The sequence below is a fragment of the Anomaloglossus baeobatrachus genome, chromosome 12 (assembly GCF_048569485.1).
Source record: "Anomaloglossus baeobatrachus isolate aAnoBae1 chromosome 12, aAnoBae1.hap1, whole genome shotgun sequence".
Classification (NCBI taxonomy): Eukaryota; Metazoa; Chordata; class Amphibia; order Anura; family Aromobatidae; genus Anomaloglossus; species Anomaloglossus baeobatrachus.
In genome coordinates, this window is record NC_134364.1 from 53,680,711 (window position 1) to 53,698,546 (window position 17,836).

The window sequence follows — 17,836 nt, forward strand, 5'->3', positions numbered from 1 at the left end:
GATCTCTGGCCCTTGGCGGTGGCACTTATCCGGACGAGTTGGGCTGTTGCCTTCTGACGGGACTTGGTTGGGAATGAACCCCTGAGGTCCAGACCGCAATCAGAGAATTTGACCGTTACGGCGGCTTCCGAGCCTAGTCGGGGTCTGAGTACCCTGTCTTGGTGCTTGGCTTCAATCTGCTCCCCGGTTCGGTACCGGCGGGCCACCGCCCGACCCTGGTCCTACGGTTCCGCTGACCTCCACCAACTCCTGTAGACTGCCACCACCATCTGCCGACCTTGCTGATTGTGCCTGGGCTCCAACCCAGACACACACAGTCTTTGCTCCTCTCGCTTCCACCTCTCCACTCAACTCCACTGACTTCAACTCCAACTCCCTTCAATTCAACTTCAACTGTCTACTTTTCCCGCCGCCAGGCCTGTGAACTCCTCGGTGGGTGGGGCCAACTGCCTGGCTCCACCCCACCTGGTGTGGACATCAGCCCCTGGAGGAGGCAACAAGGGTTTTGTTTGACTGATGTACCTGACCAGGGGAGGGGGGGTGTGTATGTGGTGTTATTCTGTGACCCCTGGGGTCCAGGGCGTCACACATATTATGATTATATATATATATATATATATATATATATATATATATATATATATATATATATATATATATATATATATATATATACACACACACACACACAGCACACACACAATATATATATTAAACAAAGAAACTGGTTATTTTCCTGCATTAAATGTTTGTTTAGACTTTGACATATGTACATGAGTCTTACTTGCCATGTTTTTCTGAAATTAAGACTATCTTATACTTATTTGCCCCGTAAAAAGCGCTAGGGCTTATTTTTGGGTAGGTCTTATTTTTGAGGAAACACCGCTAGGGGTAAGTTAACCCCTCCAAAAAAGCAGAGCCCCCCCTTTCCCAGGAGACTTATACTTACTAGACCCCAGACGTCTGCATGGCTCCCGGGTCCTCCTGCGATCCGTGGCAGGCGATCTTAGCAGCTGTGCTCCACGCGGTTCTTTCCTGCTTCTGGCCGACACACTCACATACATTCTTATCACACACAGATACTTATACACATGCACACATGAGATCGCACACACAATCACACATCACATCCGGCAATACTCATTCTGGCCAGCAGGGCAAGATGGGATACAGTGTAGTGGAACGCATGGAGGACTCGGCGGTGGAACGCATGGAGGACTCAGCAGTGGAACGCATCAATGCATTCCACTGCAGGTCCTCTATGCGTTCCACTGCACTGCGTATCAGGATTCTCTGCTGGCCAGAAGCAATTGGTATCGATGGATGTGGTGAGTGCGTGATAGATCTGATGTGTGTGCGATCTGATGTGTGAGTGTGTGTGCGCGATCTGATGTGTGAGTGTGTGTGCGATCTGATGTGTGAATGTGTGTGCGATCTGATGTCTGAATGTGTGTGCGATCTGATGTGTGAATGTGTGTGCGATCTGATGTGTGAATGTGTGTGCGATCTGATGTGTGAATGTGTGTGCGATCTGATGTGTGAATGTGTGTGCGATCTGATGTGTGAATGTGTGTGCGATCTGATGTGTGAATGTGTGTGCGATCTGATGTGTGAATGTGTGTGCGATCTGATGTGTGAATGTGTGTGCGATCTGATGTGTGAATGTGTGTGCGATCTGATGTGTGAATGTGTGTGCGATCTGATGTGTGAATGTGTGTGCGATCTGATGTGTGAATGTGTGTGCGATCTGATGTGTGAATGTGTGTGCGATCTGATGTGTGAATGTGTGTGCGATCTGATGTGTGAATGTGTGTGCGATCTGATGTGTGAATGTGTGTGCGATCTGATGTGTTTGGGTGTGTGTGCGATCTGATGTGTTTGGGTGTGTGTGCGATCTGATGTGTGTGGGTGTGTGCGATCTGATGTGTGTAGGTGTGTATGATCTGGGACTCGGGACTACAGAACAGGAGAAGGACTTTGGTATTCTTATTACAAATAGGCTGAGCAGCAGCACTCAATGTCAGGCAGAAGCTGCTAAAGCAAACAACATTTTAGGGTGTATAAAAAGAGAGATTAGATCCCGTGATCCCAATGTATTGTTACCCCTCTATAAATCACTTGTAAGGCCACATCTGGAATATGGGATCCAGTTTTGAGATCCACATTTTAAAAAGGACATTCAGAAGTTAGAGTCAGTTCAAAGGCAGGCAACTAGACTATTACAAGGAATGGAAGGCCTTCCATATGATGACAGGTTGAAAAAGTTAGATATGTTTAGCTTAGATAAAAGACGTCTCAGAGGAGATCTCATATGTATAAATACATGTGTGGTCAATATAAAGGACTGGCACATGACTTATTTCTTCCAAAGACAATACTAAGGACCAGGGGGCACTCACTGCGAGTGGAAGAAAAGCGATTCTGGCTGCTAAATAGGAAAGGGTTCTTTACAGTTAGAGCAGTCAGACTGTAGAATGCCGACCACAAGAGGTAGTAATGGCAGATACTATAACAGCTTTTATATCAGGGCTGGATGATTTCCTCAGTACACAACATTGTTGGTCATAAGTGGCTTAGGGACAAAATGTAGAATTGGTGGAGGAAGGGTGAACTAGATGGACCTAAGGCTATGTGCCCACGCTGCGGAAAATGCGCGGATTTTGCCGCGGATTTCTCGCGGAAAAGCCGCGGATTTTCCAGAAATCTGCAGCACAGCTACTCCCCAGCCATTTCTATGGCATTTGGGAAATGCTGTGCCCACGCTGCGGATTTTTCCGCAGCGGAAATCGTGCGGATTTTCGTGCGGAAAAATCTGCAGCATGTCAATTATTGTTGCCGATTTCTCCGCAGGGTCCCATATACTTACCTGCCTTAATAGAGACCCGAGTCACTTTCTCCGTCCGGTGTAGCGGCAGCAGCGCGGTGGATCCAGCCAGGTACAGTAAGGAAGAGGTGGGCGGGGCCTGCACGAGCTCCGGTCATGTGACAGCCGGAGCTCGTTCAGGCCCGCCCACCTCCAGCACAGTGAACCAGACGCTGCCTGACAGTGACCCGGCCGCCGGAAAGCGAGGTGCTGCATGATGGAGGTAAGTATGAGCACACCGATCACTGCAGCACTTGTTCTGCATTGAGGATGCAGTGCCGAAGCCATGGTACTGTATCCTCAATGCAGAATGCCCGCACTATATCCGCAAGACATTCCGCTGTATATCCGCAGCATTGAAACAGAGAAAGTTCTGTTGCGGATTTCTGGGAGCACCTGCGGAATGTCTTGCGGATATATCCGCAGGGCAATGTCCCCGTGGGCACATAGCCTAAGTCTTTTTTCAACCTATGTAACTATATATATGTAACTATATGTGCGATTGTGTGTGTCATCTGATGTGTGATTGTGTGTGTGATCTGATGTGTGATTGTGTGTGTGATCTGATGTGTGATTGTGTGTGTGATCTGATGTGTGATTGTGTGTGTGTGATCTGATGTGTGATTGTGTGTGTGTGATCTGATGTGTGATTGTGTGTGTGATCTGATGTGTGATTGTGTGTGTGATCTGATGTGTGATTGTGTGTGTGTGATCTGATGTGTGATTGTGTGTGTGTGATCTGATGTGTGATTGTGTGTGTGATCTGATGTGTGTGTGCGATCCGCTGCAGGTCCTCCCGTTCAGCATCTGGTGAGTATGATTGTGGGGTCTTCAGTTCTCTTTCTTTTGGGGGGTGTCTGCTTTATATAATGAAGTGTCCTGCAGTTTCTTTAACATTTTTAGCTGCATGGACACTTCATTATTGAACCGCAACTAGGGCTTATATTTAAGCCTAGCTCCAAAGGGGCCGAAAATTCCTGCTAGGGCTTATTTTTGGAAAAAAACACTATAGTAATTAATAAACCATTCAAAAAAATTCAAGAGTTCTATTACCTGAAGTCTCAGTGAATCCAATAATCGTTTTTCTCTTTCTTCACTTTTTTCGGCCAAATTGTCATATCTCTTTTGAGTGTCAGACACCTTCTGCTTTATCCTGACAGACAAGAATATTCATTTTTGTCAAATATATCGGTTAACTATAAAAATGTCTAATTATTGAAGCAACTGTCTGCGCTGTCTTCGTTAATCAAGTGGTGAAAATCATTAAAAAGCTCATTACAACCCCTGCAATGTACAGCTTTGTGCACAGCACAGAGGGGAGAAGTACGGTACATTTTCCTCTGCAGACTTGTAATTTTATGCAGGTCTGAATATGATTCCATAATACGCTTCATAAAAACAATTGTTAATAACAATATACTAATTTTAAGGCCGGTTTTGCACATCAGATTTTTTTTCTCGTAACTAAAGAATGGTGCAGGTCTTTTCCAGTGTGCTGGATTCATGTTCGATCCGTGTATCCGCTTTTATAATTATTATCCATTATCCAGTAAAATCCAGAAAATACACAGATGACAGATTTTTTTTTTCCTATTGGGTCATTGACTTGTATTGCAGAGTTTGAGCCTCAACCAAAATCAGATTAGAACAGGTCTCAACTTTTTGGGTGGTGGGGAACAATCGGTCAGCAAATAAAGACTTGTCAACAGGCACTTTAATTATAATGGGTTTCTTCCCTGTTGGTAAAAATAATGGATAGCCCTTGCACAAAAAAAAAAAAAAATTAAAAAAACCCCCCCGAAAAACATGGAATGTATATCAAAAAATTATACGTTGATCTAATGCCACTAGGCAAAAAATGTACAAAACGGAACATGAGGTTCTTAGTTTAATATTCTGATCAGATTGTATGAAGCCTGGTTCCACATGATGGCAAACCTCTCAGTGGGTCCGTAATTGAAAAGGTGTAATGCCAACCATCGCCGAAGCAATGGTGCAAGAGGAGCAACCTGCACAGGAGGAGCAACCTGCACAGGAGGAGCAACCTGCACAGGAGGAGCAATCACCTGCGCAGGAGGGGCAATCACCTGCGCAGGAGGGGCAATCACCTGCGCAGGAGAAGAGACCTGCGCAAGAGATGCAACCTGCGCAAGAGTTGCAACCTGCGTAAGAGATGCAACCTGCATAAGAGATGCAACCTGCATAAGAGATGCAACCTGCATAAGAGATGCAACCTGAATAAGAGATGCAACCTGAATAAGAGATGCAACCTGAATAAGAGATGCAACCTGAATAAGAGATGCAACCTGAATAAGAGATGCAACCTGCGTAAGAGATGCAACCTGCGCAAGAGATGCAACCTGCGCAAGAGATGCAACCTGCGCAAGAGATGCAACCTGCGCAAGAGATGCAACCTGCGCAGGAGGAATGGCAACGACCTGGCGCAGGATGAATGACCAGCGCAGGAGGAGCGACTGACGAAAGGACCTGCGCAGGACTCATGCTGCAAGCCAAAGCCTCCATGACTTGAGGCCACCCCACAGACATATCATCACAGCAGCAATGATTGCCACAAAGCATCATCACTAAAGGATAGGAGCTATGAATAAAACCCCTCACCTTCCATATGCACAATGGTGTGGTAGTGGGCTTCAGACAGTCTGATCAGACTGTTAACCTAAGAACCTCTCATTCAGTTTTGTACATTTTTGCTTAGCGGCATTAGATCAATGTATGATTTTCCGATGTGCGGACATTTATGGTAATATCCAATCATCCCACACTCTTGCGATACCAAATCATCATAAGTTTCTTTAGAGATTAAAGTTAGTTACTGAAAAAATATGGCTAATGAACGTGCACCATTGCCCTCTGAAAGTGGCCTTCGGCTTCAATTACACTTATGTGTTTAGGTCAGTATTTGAGGTTTTAGCTTTCAAATACTTATATGAAACACTGACCAGTTTCCGAAAGTGTGAATAAGGCCTTGTGCTGAGTTTACCTACGGCACTACCATATCATCCATTTTAATAGTTATGTTACAGGCATTTACTCTTCCAGACATGTGCATGTACCCGTAAACTATTCATATATTATCCCCACCATTCAGGAGAAAAGAATACATTGCTTAAGAATAACAATCTTACAAGGTGGTAGCAAAGTGATTTTTTGCCACTAAGGACTCTCCATTATTTCGGAGGCTGGTCACTCGACTTTTGAGGGCTGCCAAAACCTTCTCAAACTGCTTATGTCTGTTCAAAAGACTCTGAACTGTATCCAGCTGGTCCTGAAACATTGTAAAAAGAAAAAAAGATGTAAATAATCAGACAATAAAATAATAACCCACTGCGAGGCAGACACCAGGTACCACTGCCAGGGCAGTGACCAGGACTGTGGCAGCTGACCTCACGGGTTGGTGACGGACTCAGGAATAGCCAAGTACAGGTGGGCTAACTGAGGCAGGCTAGACAGGTGGGTACAGACAGGAATAGTGGGCACAGCATGGATAGACAGGTATGGGAAGTTAGATACTGGAGATGGAAGCAGGGATAATAGGACAGGAACTCAGGACCTAACAACTAGCTAGGTAGCAGACCAGAGGCTGACTGACTAACTAGAAGCATTGCGTAGGCACCTCCTCTAATGGGAGGGTGCCTTAAATACACAGTGCCTCTCAGTCATATGCTGAGAGGAATTTCCTGGAAATGGCACACCAGCCCTTTAAGAGGAAGGCCAGTGTGTGTGCGTGTGTCTTAGGTGCACTTCCGGAAAACCTGTGGGGCATGTACAGGGCCCATTAGGTAAAGGAGGCAGCAGCACACGTGGGTGGCCGGGGGAGGACGCAACCTTGTCAGGGTGGTGAATAAGCCTGTGTCTCTGCAGAGACGTCGGCACTACAACTAACAAAAGGTATGTCCCAAATGTGGAGCTTAATCAGCTGCTCCTACAACAAGTATGGGACCCATATGAATTTAAGCATGGTAGTTTTATTAATGAACATAGACTGATATCTGGAAGGCCACAACAAAGTTATACAGAAACATGCAAGCCCAAACAAGAAAAGTTTTAAAGGGCTTAGGTGTTAGATACTCTGACCTATACAAATGGTGAAATGGTTAATTCTGTGCTGCTCAGGACAGAAGAAAGGATACAGTACCTGGATATGAAGAATTCCAAGTGGTTTATTGATCTATGCGTTTCGAAGTCACCGACTCCTTCCTCAGGACGTAGCCACAAAGTTTTAAAGGGCTACAGAGGTTGCAGGTTCTCTGCCCTATATGAATGGTGAAAAGCTTAATTCTGTGCTGCTCAGGAAAGACGATGAAATTCATATTTTTGTACTGTATCCTAAGTGGTTTATTGACCTACACGTTTTGAAGTCTCCGACTTCTTCCTCACATTGTGGCTGGATCCTGAGGAAGAAGTCAGACTTCGAAACGCGTAGATCAATAAACCACTTGAAAATTTTCATAAGGTGGGACTGTATCCTTTCATGTGTCCTGAGCACCACAGAATTTACCACTTCACCGTTCATAAAGGGTAGAGAATCTGCAACCTCTGTAGCCCTTTAAAACTTTGTGGCTTGGTCCTGAGGAAGAAGTTGGAGACTTCTAAACGCGTAGATCAAAAAACCACTTGAACTTCTTCATATCCTGATATTGTATCCTTTAGTCTGTCCTGAGAAGCACATAATTAACCACTTCCTAACTCCGATGTTGTCTGGCTCAGAGGCCGTGAACCTGCAGCAGCACATGCTAATACGCTACTCCTGATCTTCATACCCAGGTGACCCTTTACATCACTCTTTCAGCATATTATTCCAATAAGACCCTCCGGCTCTGTATCCTTTTACTGAACTACACCTATATGATGGCACCTGGACAGAAAAGTATGAACTCTGAATACAGGGCCTGTAAACTTTACAATGGGGTCCAATTACATCAATTAAGGGTTTTCCCCCATTTGACTAATTGCTAGAGGTCCGAATGCCCCCTTTCCATGAATAGTGCACTGACATGCCCACATTAACTGTAGCCAAGAGTACAGCGTGCATTGATCTTTAACAGTGGCATAGAAAATTTGCTGCCATTGTTCCACTCCGCTGAGGCATTTGTGAGCCATGTGCTTTATATAGGACAGTTCATTAACCTACTGCATATATTTAGAGTATGTAGACATTTATTAACCTGGGTACCATCTAATGACATCTCGAAATAGAAAAGAAAAAAAAAAAAGTTTCCTTACCCCAAGATCGTTTAGCCTCAGAAATGCCTCATGGCTGGAAATTGCTGCATTAATGCCGTCAGCTTCTCGCAAAAATTGCTGCAGCTCCAAGCCTTGTTCAAGTTTCTGTCCTCTTTCTACCCACAAGTCGCTGAGATCATTGTATCCTTGAATGAGGCTCACTAAGGAATCTCGCACTTCGGGGTTATTGCTGGATTCTAACACAGTTTTACCCATTTGCTGCAGTTCAATGATTCTGTGTGCAAGAAAAGATATATTGGTTAGTGTAATGGAACAGAACACAGAAAATGATACTAATGTAGGTGTAAAAAAAAACAAACAAAAAACAGCAAAGCAGGTCAGTCCTATAAATGTCAATAGGACCGATCTTCTATTGATGGCTATTCCACAAAATAGCAAGGATGCAAGTGTGGCGCCCCAGAGGCTTCAGTCGCCACAGGGTACTGCACCTCACTTAAGGTGCGGTACTCATCCTGGATCCAGAGGAGGTCGGTACTGGTTCCACAACACACTAACTCATACACACAACCAGGTTTTCCTCCCCACTGGTGACTGGCTAGGGTCGGTTCTGAAGGCAGTCACCAACCATGGGGGGCTGCCACCCACTTGTGACAGGGAACCGGGGGAGGAACAGCCACCAGGGGATTTAGGAGCAACACAAGAGTTAGGAGATCTCAGGCAGGAAAGGAAAGGAGCAGACGGGTTTACCAGTGGCTCTGGTGGGACGCAGGAGTCAATACGGTCGCACAGGGGAGAGCTTCATTTCTCCCTTGGACCGGCGCAGAGCAGGGTGCAGAATCCTAGGGAGAAACAGACTTCATGTTGGATCACCAAAATCTGCAGGACAGGGGGATTGTATGTCCCTCTGGCCACCACAGTTCCCGGAGCACAGTGCTACATAGGGTCCGGAGTCATGATCTAAGTCAGGCCCCACCACGGACCCGTGACACCTGCATACAGGATGGGAGCAAACGCTTTAAGAACCGGGGTCCCCAAGTAGCTTCAAGGCCACGGGGATCCATCTCTAAAGGCACAAGAAGGAAGGGCCCACCGTCCACTGTACAGGTTCTGACCTCCAATGGATCAGAGATCAACTGGGGCCCATCAAGGTGGTGACCGGTATCTCCCGGGTTATCTAAGAACTGTGAGTAAAGAAACCTTGAACCACAGAGACTGTGTCCGCCTGTCCTTGCCGTCGTTCCGTGCTTCGGCGCCAACGGCCACGACTCCCCTCATCATCCTCCCCGGGGCCCGCTCCACCTGTGGGGAGCAGAACCATCTAGGCTGCTACAACCACCCTCCCCGGAGGACAGTGATTGCAGCAGCGGCTAATTCCCTGGCTGCATACCGCAGGTGGCGTTATGAGACAAATCCACTACTACCACCATCCTCTCCATCATCATCCCCCCTTTATTGTACACCTCGGGGCCACGAAGCCGGAAAGGACCACCCGTGACATCCCCAGACCTGACATCACCGGCCTGGTGACGAGTATTTAACCCCTTGCCTCGTGGGTGCTACACAAGCAAGTGGTGAAAACCCCATACATTACTATTAGTCATGAGTAGTGATGAGCGAGTACCAAAAAGCTCGGGTGCTCGAGGCTCGGGCCGAGAATCCCAAGATACTCGTGTACTCGGCCCGAGCACCGAGCCCAATGTTATCCTATGGGAGACACGAGTATTTTTGTGAAATCACCCCCGGCAGCATGTAGAAACCAGAAAACTGTAAATTAAAAAAAAAAACGTGCGTGTGTGTGTAAGCGTGCATATATATATACACGCGGAGTGGAGTGCGGGAGGGGCCGTAGCCGAGCGGGGAAGTGTCGGGCTAAAGGCACGGTCACGCTGTGCGGGCTGGCCAATCACTGCAATTCCACAACAGGGCTGTGACATTGCAGTGGTCTGCCAGCCAATCCCTGCATAAGGGATGGCTGTAAAAAGAGCGCCAACATGAAGACCACGAGTACAGCACGAGTATCACGAGATTACTCGGTCCCCGCCGAGTAGCCCGAGTACATTGATACTCGTGCGAGTACCGAGTAGTAATAAGCATACTCGCTCATCACTAGTCATGAGCAATCACTACCATACTCGGGAGCTCGGTACTCATAACGAGCAGTTGGATGCTCAGTTGGGTACGACTCAAGAAGCAAAGTATAATGGAAGACAGTGGTAAAATTTCCCTGAAAAATGCCAGAGTCTCCCCTTGAAATTCCATTATACTCGGGTACTCGAGTCACATCCATCCGAGCATCTAACAGCTCATTACGAGTACCAAGCTTGGTAGTGCTCGCTGATCACTAGTTATGAGCCCCGAGCACTCGAGCATGGTAGTTCCCACTTATCACTAGTTACAAGTATTGAGCATGGTAGTGCTTGCTCATCACTAGTTATGCGTACCGAGCACCCGAGCATGGTAGTGTGTGCTCATCACTAGTTACAAGTATCGAGCAGCTGAGCATGGTAGTTCCCGCTCATCACTAGTTACAAGTACTGCACAGCCGAGCATGGTAGTGCCCGCTCATCACTAGTTACAAGTACTGCACAACCGAGCATGGTAGTGCCTGCTCATCACTAGTTACGAGTACAGAGCACTCGAGCATGGTAGTGCTCACTCATCACTAGTTACCAGTACCGAGCACCTGAGCATGGTAGTGCTCGCTCATCACTAGTTACGAGTACCGAGCACCCGAGCATGGTAGTGCCCGCTCATCATTACTTACGAATACCGAGCACCTAAGCATGGTAGTGCCCGCTCATCACTAGTTACAATTGATAAGAACCAACTCAACATATTAGGCCAGGTTCAGTGCAGACAATAATTAAAAAGTAAATTGGTTCCTCACCTGTCTCTCTGACCCTCAATCTCTTTAAGCAGGTACCGATGGTCCCTTAGAAGCTGTTCTGCGGAGGCTACATCAGTGCCCATTTCCTCACTTGTCAGCTTTTCTTTTATGTCTTGGACCCACAGCATCTGCCTGTGGCTGTCCTGTAGGAAAGTCTTTTGATCTTTGGCTTCTTGGAGCTTGTCCTTTTTCGCCTGAGCTTCTTCCTTCAGTTGTCCAAGAAGTTTTTCCATTTGCTCAATCTGTTTCCTGATGGCTAAACTCTCTTGTGGATTTGTGTGCCTCATTCTGAAAAAGAAAGATGGAAATTAATGTGAATAAACAAATTTAAAAAAAAAAAACAAAACTGTCTGGGAACCTGCAACATAAATATTTTCTCGTAAATTGCAAATTTTGTCTTCATTGGACACAACTAAAGGCTTTTGATAATATAATGGGGTCTATAGTGAATGAATGACTTGTTTATCTAGACAATTCCTAAGAGTTTTAGGAAAAGGTAATCGCTTAAAAGAGATGAATGGTAGTGATAACCCTTTTTTTGTTAGGGCGCCTCAAAAATAAGCTAATTATGGTGTATCCCATTGCACGACCCAGCGCTATTAACCTTAAATTGGGGCTACGATGCGATTTTGGTTGTTACACAGGTCGTATGGCCAAAAATTGCAATATGTAGCTCCTAAATCACGGTGCAATACAAGAAAGTAACCGCAACAAGCAAGTTGGAAAAATATTAGCCTTTGTTGGAACTTGTTTGTTATGGAACTCTAGAGGGAGGCAATCTGTGGCGAAACCTGGTGGCAAATGTTCAGTGTCTTTGCTATGCATCACAGAGTAAATTATGTGCCTACAGAAATTAATAGACTGGGTGCTTCACACAGTGAGCTGCATCGCCTGAGACTACCCAATGTGTAGCGCAATAGTGTCCCCAATACATATACTGTTTATTTCTGGCCACCACCAAACTTACAAATAAGTGACTGAAGGGGGTTCTGAGCTTTGTGCACCCATCAATCTGATACGGATAACCTACTTAAAGGCGGTCTTATCAATAACTAAATTCTGGACAAGTCCTTTAAGGGTATGGTCACACAGCGTCTTTTGGACGTTGGCACACATGCATCCTTACTGAAGCAGGAGATTCTCCAAATATACACTTATTTAGCTACTTCACAGCTTTTGAAGCCTGAATTGGTTAAAAGAAGTAACAAAAGACAGAACATATGGACAGCAACTTATGTTGACACTGCTGTGCATATGGTCATTGTTTTTGGTGGTTTGCGTTTTGTGTTTTCTAGCGGCTTCCAAGTGGAATTGGCCTGAAAGATGTTTTGTGCAAATATCTGAACTCAAAGTCCTACTAGGATATTTAAGTGAGTTGCCCAGGGAATGGGTTATCGGTCACGGGTAGTGTATCACTGGGGAATGTCACTTTGGTGGCTGTTGCCTGGTGCCGTGCCCTGGGGGCTTTTTTAATGGGGAGTATTTACAGGGGATTAGAGTCATTAGTGTGACGCCACCTGTGGGTTGAGGTTAGCATACTGGAACCACCGCTGCTGGGTTGGCTAATCCTAGGGCCGGTGGCAATGGCAGCTGTGATGGAAGGCCCTCCGCAGGTAGGGCTGAGCCTAGGGATATGTATGGTGGAGACTTGCGCCGGAATAAGGGAGGCCACACCGTGGGTTGTAATTAAGAGTCTCTACTCACTCGTGGGCCCTTGGACGACTGGTTCAGGTCCCTGTATTTCCAGTGCCAGCTTGATGACTCGGTTGCTCTGTCCCCGGCACCCTCAGTGTGTTTTAGGTCCCCGTAGCTTGGAGCAGTTTGGGGCCCGACTGTCCCTTTTTGTGGCAATCTCCTTGTCCATACGGCGGGCAGTGTGGACCCTGTAGGGCTGGTCTGTGTCCCGAACCCTGATCCTCACTTTACTGCTGGTGTCCCCGGATCTGTGGTTCAGTGAGGTCCATGAAGGTCCCCTCACTGTGCAGGTATTTGCCAGGCCATGTGAAAATGAAGCCTGAACTAGGGCGCTGCACCCTGTCGGTGCTCTGGTCCCAGTGGTACTCGGGTGTACCGACCCTGGCGACCACTCTCCTGTGCCCCCGGGTCACCGTTACACGACCCAGCTCAAGGCACCTCACACTCCTTCACCCTCTACTACTCGACTCCTCACCCAACTACCTCCTGTCTACTCGCACCAGGCTGTCTAATCCTCTGGTCTGGCTCTGCCCTCTAGGTGGCCATCTCCTTGTGTCTGACTAGTCCATGTCCCCTGGTGTGTTGTGGGAAGTGGGATTTTGGTGTGTGCAGGTGTTACTGGCACTGGTGTTCCAGGTCCCAGGGGGTAGGCCTTGCATCCTTGTGAAAATGCAGTAAGTAGTAGCTCCCTGAGTGGCTCAGGGGTGCTACATAAGTATTTCATAAACTTCACAATCCTGTACACAATAGCCATCTATGACATATTCTAAGCCTAGCCTATTAGTGCCCTGTACAGGTGGTCTTGATCAATACTTACGATTCTTCCATAGACTTTAGATAAGCAATTTTTCTCTCTAATACATCAATATCCCTCTCATGTGCTTTCCACTGACGCTCCTCCGACTCCAGATTCCCAGATGGCTCTGCATTCTCCAGCTCTTTCCTCTTCTCCTGCATTAGGATTTCCATATTTTGACAGTTTTGGAGAAAAGTCTTCACATCAGCCAGACCGATCAGCTCTGCACCTTTTTCCTCTTTCAAAACTTCCAAACGATTCCAACTGAGTGAAAGAACCAATTTTATTTAATACTTTATCAAGACCAAGTCCATCTTGATGAGCGTGCGATATTAAAGGGGTCTTACCAACAACAACATTGATGTCCATTGATGACTGTTAATAGCCCTTTAGAAAGGGACAGTATAGAGAAGCTTATCCCTTTGTACTGTATCACTATTTATTTATTTTACTCATTCCCCAGTGCTGTACAGACATGATCATCACTGTCCCCACTGGGCTCACAATCAACATTTCCCTCCCCTATCTGTATGTCTTTGGAATGTGGGAGGAAACCCCCGCAAACACGGGGAGAACGTGCAAACTCCTTGCAGGTGTTGTCCATGATGAAATTTATCATCAACTCTCCATTTCCTGCTGACCATTTGATTCTAATCACTTGGACAGCAAAAGAAGTGATGCACAGCCAAGATAGGTGCACGGCTGGGGGCTGCAGCCTGTACCCGTATGCTTTATCTGTGCTGGGTATCATAATACGAGGGACCCTACATTAAATATTTTATTTATTTTTACTGTACAATAGTGACCCTCAGACAGCTCCTGTGATTGGTTACAGGCGCACTGTGTCACACAGGCTGGGGGCGTGTCTGACTGTAACCAATCACAGACGCCAGTGGGTGGGGAAAGCAGTGAATATGCATGAGCTTAATGAGCGGCCTCAGCAGTGAATGGGCTGTCGTAGGAGCAGTGTACAGCTGTGCTAGAGTCTCGGTAAGTATGAAGCGCTTGCTTCATTCTTATTTTCTTTATTTTTCCTTTATTTTTTGTTTTATTTCCCAAGTTGCCGGAATCCCGGGCCCGACACTAAGGTAAGTTTAAAACCACACGGTTCCACACTTTCACAGTCCGGGAAACCCATCACTATCTAAAATGGGAAAGGTTTATTCTGATTTCATGTTAGATAATGAGAAAAACATGCAGATGTGCATGTAAACTTCTGGTTTCAACTGTATATGTACAGTATTGTGTGCACACACATACACCTTTAAGTAAATTCCCACCAACAGTTAACCCAATGTTGTAATGCCAACTTATGTCAGCAACACCAATAAAGCTACCGCACCTTTTATCAATGTCCTTCAGGTGGTCGAGAATTTGGTTTTTCATGCCAGGAGCAGTCTTGACTAATTCATTAGCCATGTTGTTAATCTCGCCTCGACGTGCCTTACCAGCTGCAAGATCGGTCAGGAAGTTCTGGAACAAAACATCCAATATTAGTTATTAAATTATTAAGATATTTACTGCGATTTGCAAAATCTCTTGCCATATAAAAACAATATGCTGTGAGTCACCTTGGTTTTTCACCACCTCAATAGTCAATACTCAAGATGGCAGTAAAACAAAAATAAAAATAATTGCAAAAATGGGAATTTATACAAAGCAAAAAAATTTAGAGACTTAAAGGGAATCTGTCAGCAGGTTTTTGCTACTTCATCTAAAATGGGCATGATGTAGGCAAAGGGATCTTGAATCTAACGAAGTATCACTTAGATTACTGGCTGCAGCCGTTCTGATATAATCTGAATGTTTAGCTTTAGTCATGTAGCAGAGCTGGGAGAGCTGTCTCACCCACAGCAGACTCTCTATAGAGATTGTACATTGACAGTGAGGTGTCAGTCACAGGAGGGGATGTGCTGAACTAACTGCCCTGTACATGACAGAGCAAGAACTAGCAATGATAATCATTAAGTGATAAAGCCAATAGTTTAAGTAAACAACACCAGGAGCCTGATAAGAAAGGCACAGTTGATTTCTGTATTTTAACTCCTACAGCTTGCTGCCTTGAGCTTACCTAGCAAAAACCTGCACACAGATTCCATTTAAAGAGGACCTGTCACAAGGTCAGAAGTGTTCAGTTTTGTATCTTTTAGTCCTGCTATTTCCCCGAGTTTTCGGTTTATTCCTTTTATTTTGAAATCCACCATATGGTTGCAGAGATATGGGCCTTTTTATTCATTGTAAATTTATATTGTCTTACAAGGGGGTGTGGCTCACATGGTAATTATGCAGAACAGCCTACTGACTGAACCCACTTGTCAAAACCATAACAATTAGCATGGAATAAAAAGGACCATATCTCTGGAACCATATTGCGGATTTAAAAACAAAAACAACCAATTACTCAGGGGAGCAGCGGGTAAAAACAACAGAAAAAAATAAAAGAAGAGCAAAAAAAATTGGAATCTTTTGACTTTGTGACTCAGGACAGACATACTATTGGTGCAACTTGTGTGGCTGCACAAGAGCCCAAGAGGTAAAGGGGGCCATGTTTACCCCCAAAGCAGGTGCAATTTTGTATTCTTAGGATCTCTTGGGCTACAAAGGGCCCATGTACTGTTCTTACACAGGGACCCTTTTCTGTCTGTGTCCACCAGTGTCCAGACTACATATTTAATATTTTCATTCAGTGGCCGCAACCACGCCATAAAACTGCTGGGTGGGTGAATAGGGGTCGAAGATTTTGCACACTAGGTTAAAAAAATGCTAGTTTATGGGGTGAAATTATGCTTAAGCTTGCAAAAAAACCCATTCGTCCTCGGCAGCATATTGTGTTGGGTAAACTGGACATGTGCAGCCGAGAACAATAACGGTGCATGTGGATAGAACGGTCGTATCACTAATCACATGGATGATGGTCTGTCTAAACGGGCTTCGTTTGATGGCAATCATTGGCTAGTGTAAATGATTCTTCGGCAATTAAGTACTTTGGGTATGAAAAATAAGTCTTCCAAATAATAATTTGAACATGATGTTTTCAAGCTCCAGCGCATTTCATTTTTTTTTTTCTTTACAACATATGAAACTATTCCGCAGATAACGCTGTCAGTACTACTTATAAGGTCTTACGCAATGTTCTTTTGTAACCGGATAAAATAAATTTTCTGGATCTGTCAAAGCAAAGCTCAAAACTAGAGCTTGGAGCAAAAGCTTTGTGAATTAAGATTCAAATTTAATATTTAAATATTGTTTTATTTCAATGCAAAAAGAATGAACTACATCATTAGCCTCCATACAACAAGGAAACAAACAGTAGGGATCAATACAGCCATAACGTATGTTTCGCATTAGCTTCTTCAGGGGAGTTAAAGCCAAATGCATGCTGGGACTGGTTTGTGCCCTACCTGGTAATTAGTAGTTATCTCTTGAGTTGATCTGACAAATATTTCATGAATATTTGTTATTTTCAGGACTTCTCATTCACCCATTAATTTAATTTTGTATGTCCAGTGTCTTGATTTATTGCACTTGGTTTTATACTTTTTACATACAATATTGGTTTCACGTAAGTAGCAGTAATTAATTTGTATAGCCAATAAATCAAGGTATTTAGGGTGGACCTTTCTTCTTGAGTCAAATGTCATTCGGACTTTTAGCTCTGTGTGTTTTTAAATTGTTTATCTCTGAATTGAAGGGGTATTCCCATCTCAAAGACCTTATCCCAATATGTAGTAGGTGTAATAATAATAATAATAATAATAATAATAATAATACTATTAAATACATCAGATTAGAAATTTAGTATAGTCTTCCTGATTAGCCATGTCGCTTACCTCATGTGCAGGGCATTGCAGCTTAGGTATCCATGGTTATAAACCACTGAGCATTTAGGCACTGTGACCCCATTTCATCAAGACCAGTGATTAAACAAAAATGTAGCTACTTATCAAAGATTTTTAAAGGGAACCTGTCACCATATTTGTCCCCTATAAGCTGCAGCTACCACCAGTGAGCGTTTATATACAGCATTCCAGAATACTGTATATAAGAGCCCAGGCCGCTCTGTGTAGGCAGTCTTTGCCGATGGGTGTCGTTGCTCTCCAGTCCGGCGCCTCCTCTGTGCGGCATCCGCCTTCTACCCAGCCTAGTATGGATGACGTGTCTTATGTCATCCACACAGGTAGTCATTGTAGTCCTGCACAGGCGCACAGGTGCTAAGGGCAGATCAAAGAATTGTAGTGCGCAAGTGGTCTTAAACCTTTCCTCGCACCTGCGCATTACACTACTCTGATCTGCCCTGAGTAGGGCAGATCAATGTGCGCCTGCGCAGGACCGCAATGTCGACCTTTGTGGAGGACGTAGAACACGTCATCCATACTGAGCTGGTTAGAAG

General features: G+C 45.1%; 1 protein-coding gene across 1 annotated transcript in view; it reads right to left on the reverse strand.

The window, feature by feature from the left end:
• SPTBN5 (spectrin beta, non-erythrocytic 5) overlaps positions 1–17,836 on the reverse strand; it is a 365,978-nt gene that overhangs the window by 292,309 nt on the left and 55,833 nt on the right. Inside the window, exons 14-19 of the mRNA XM_075330185.1 lie at positions 14,789–14,919; positions 13,468–13,710; positions 10,956–11,243; positions 8,108–8,342; positions 6,010–6,149; positions 3,917–4,016 (exon numbers count right to left, since the gene is read on the reverse strand). Of these exons, the coding sequence (XP_075186300.1) occupies positions 3,917–4,016; positions 6,010–6,149; positions 8,108–8,342; positions 10,956–11,243; positions 13,468–13,710; positions 14,789–14,919 (1,137 nt within the window). The remainder of the gene's footprint in view (positions 1–3,916; positions 4,017–6,009; positions 6,150–8,107; positions 8,343–10,955; positions 11,244–13,467; positions 13,711–14,788; positions 14,920–17,836) is intronic.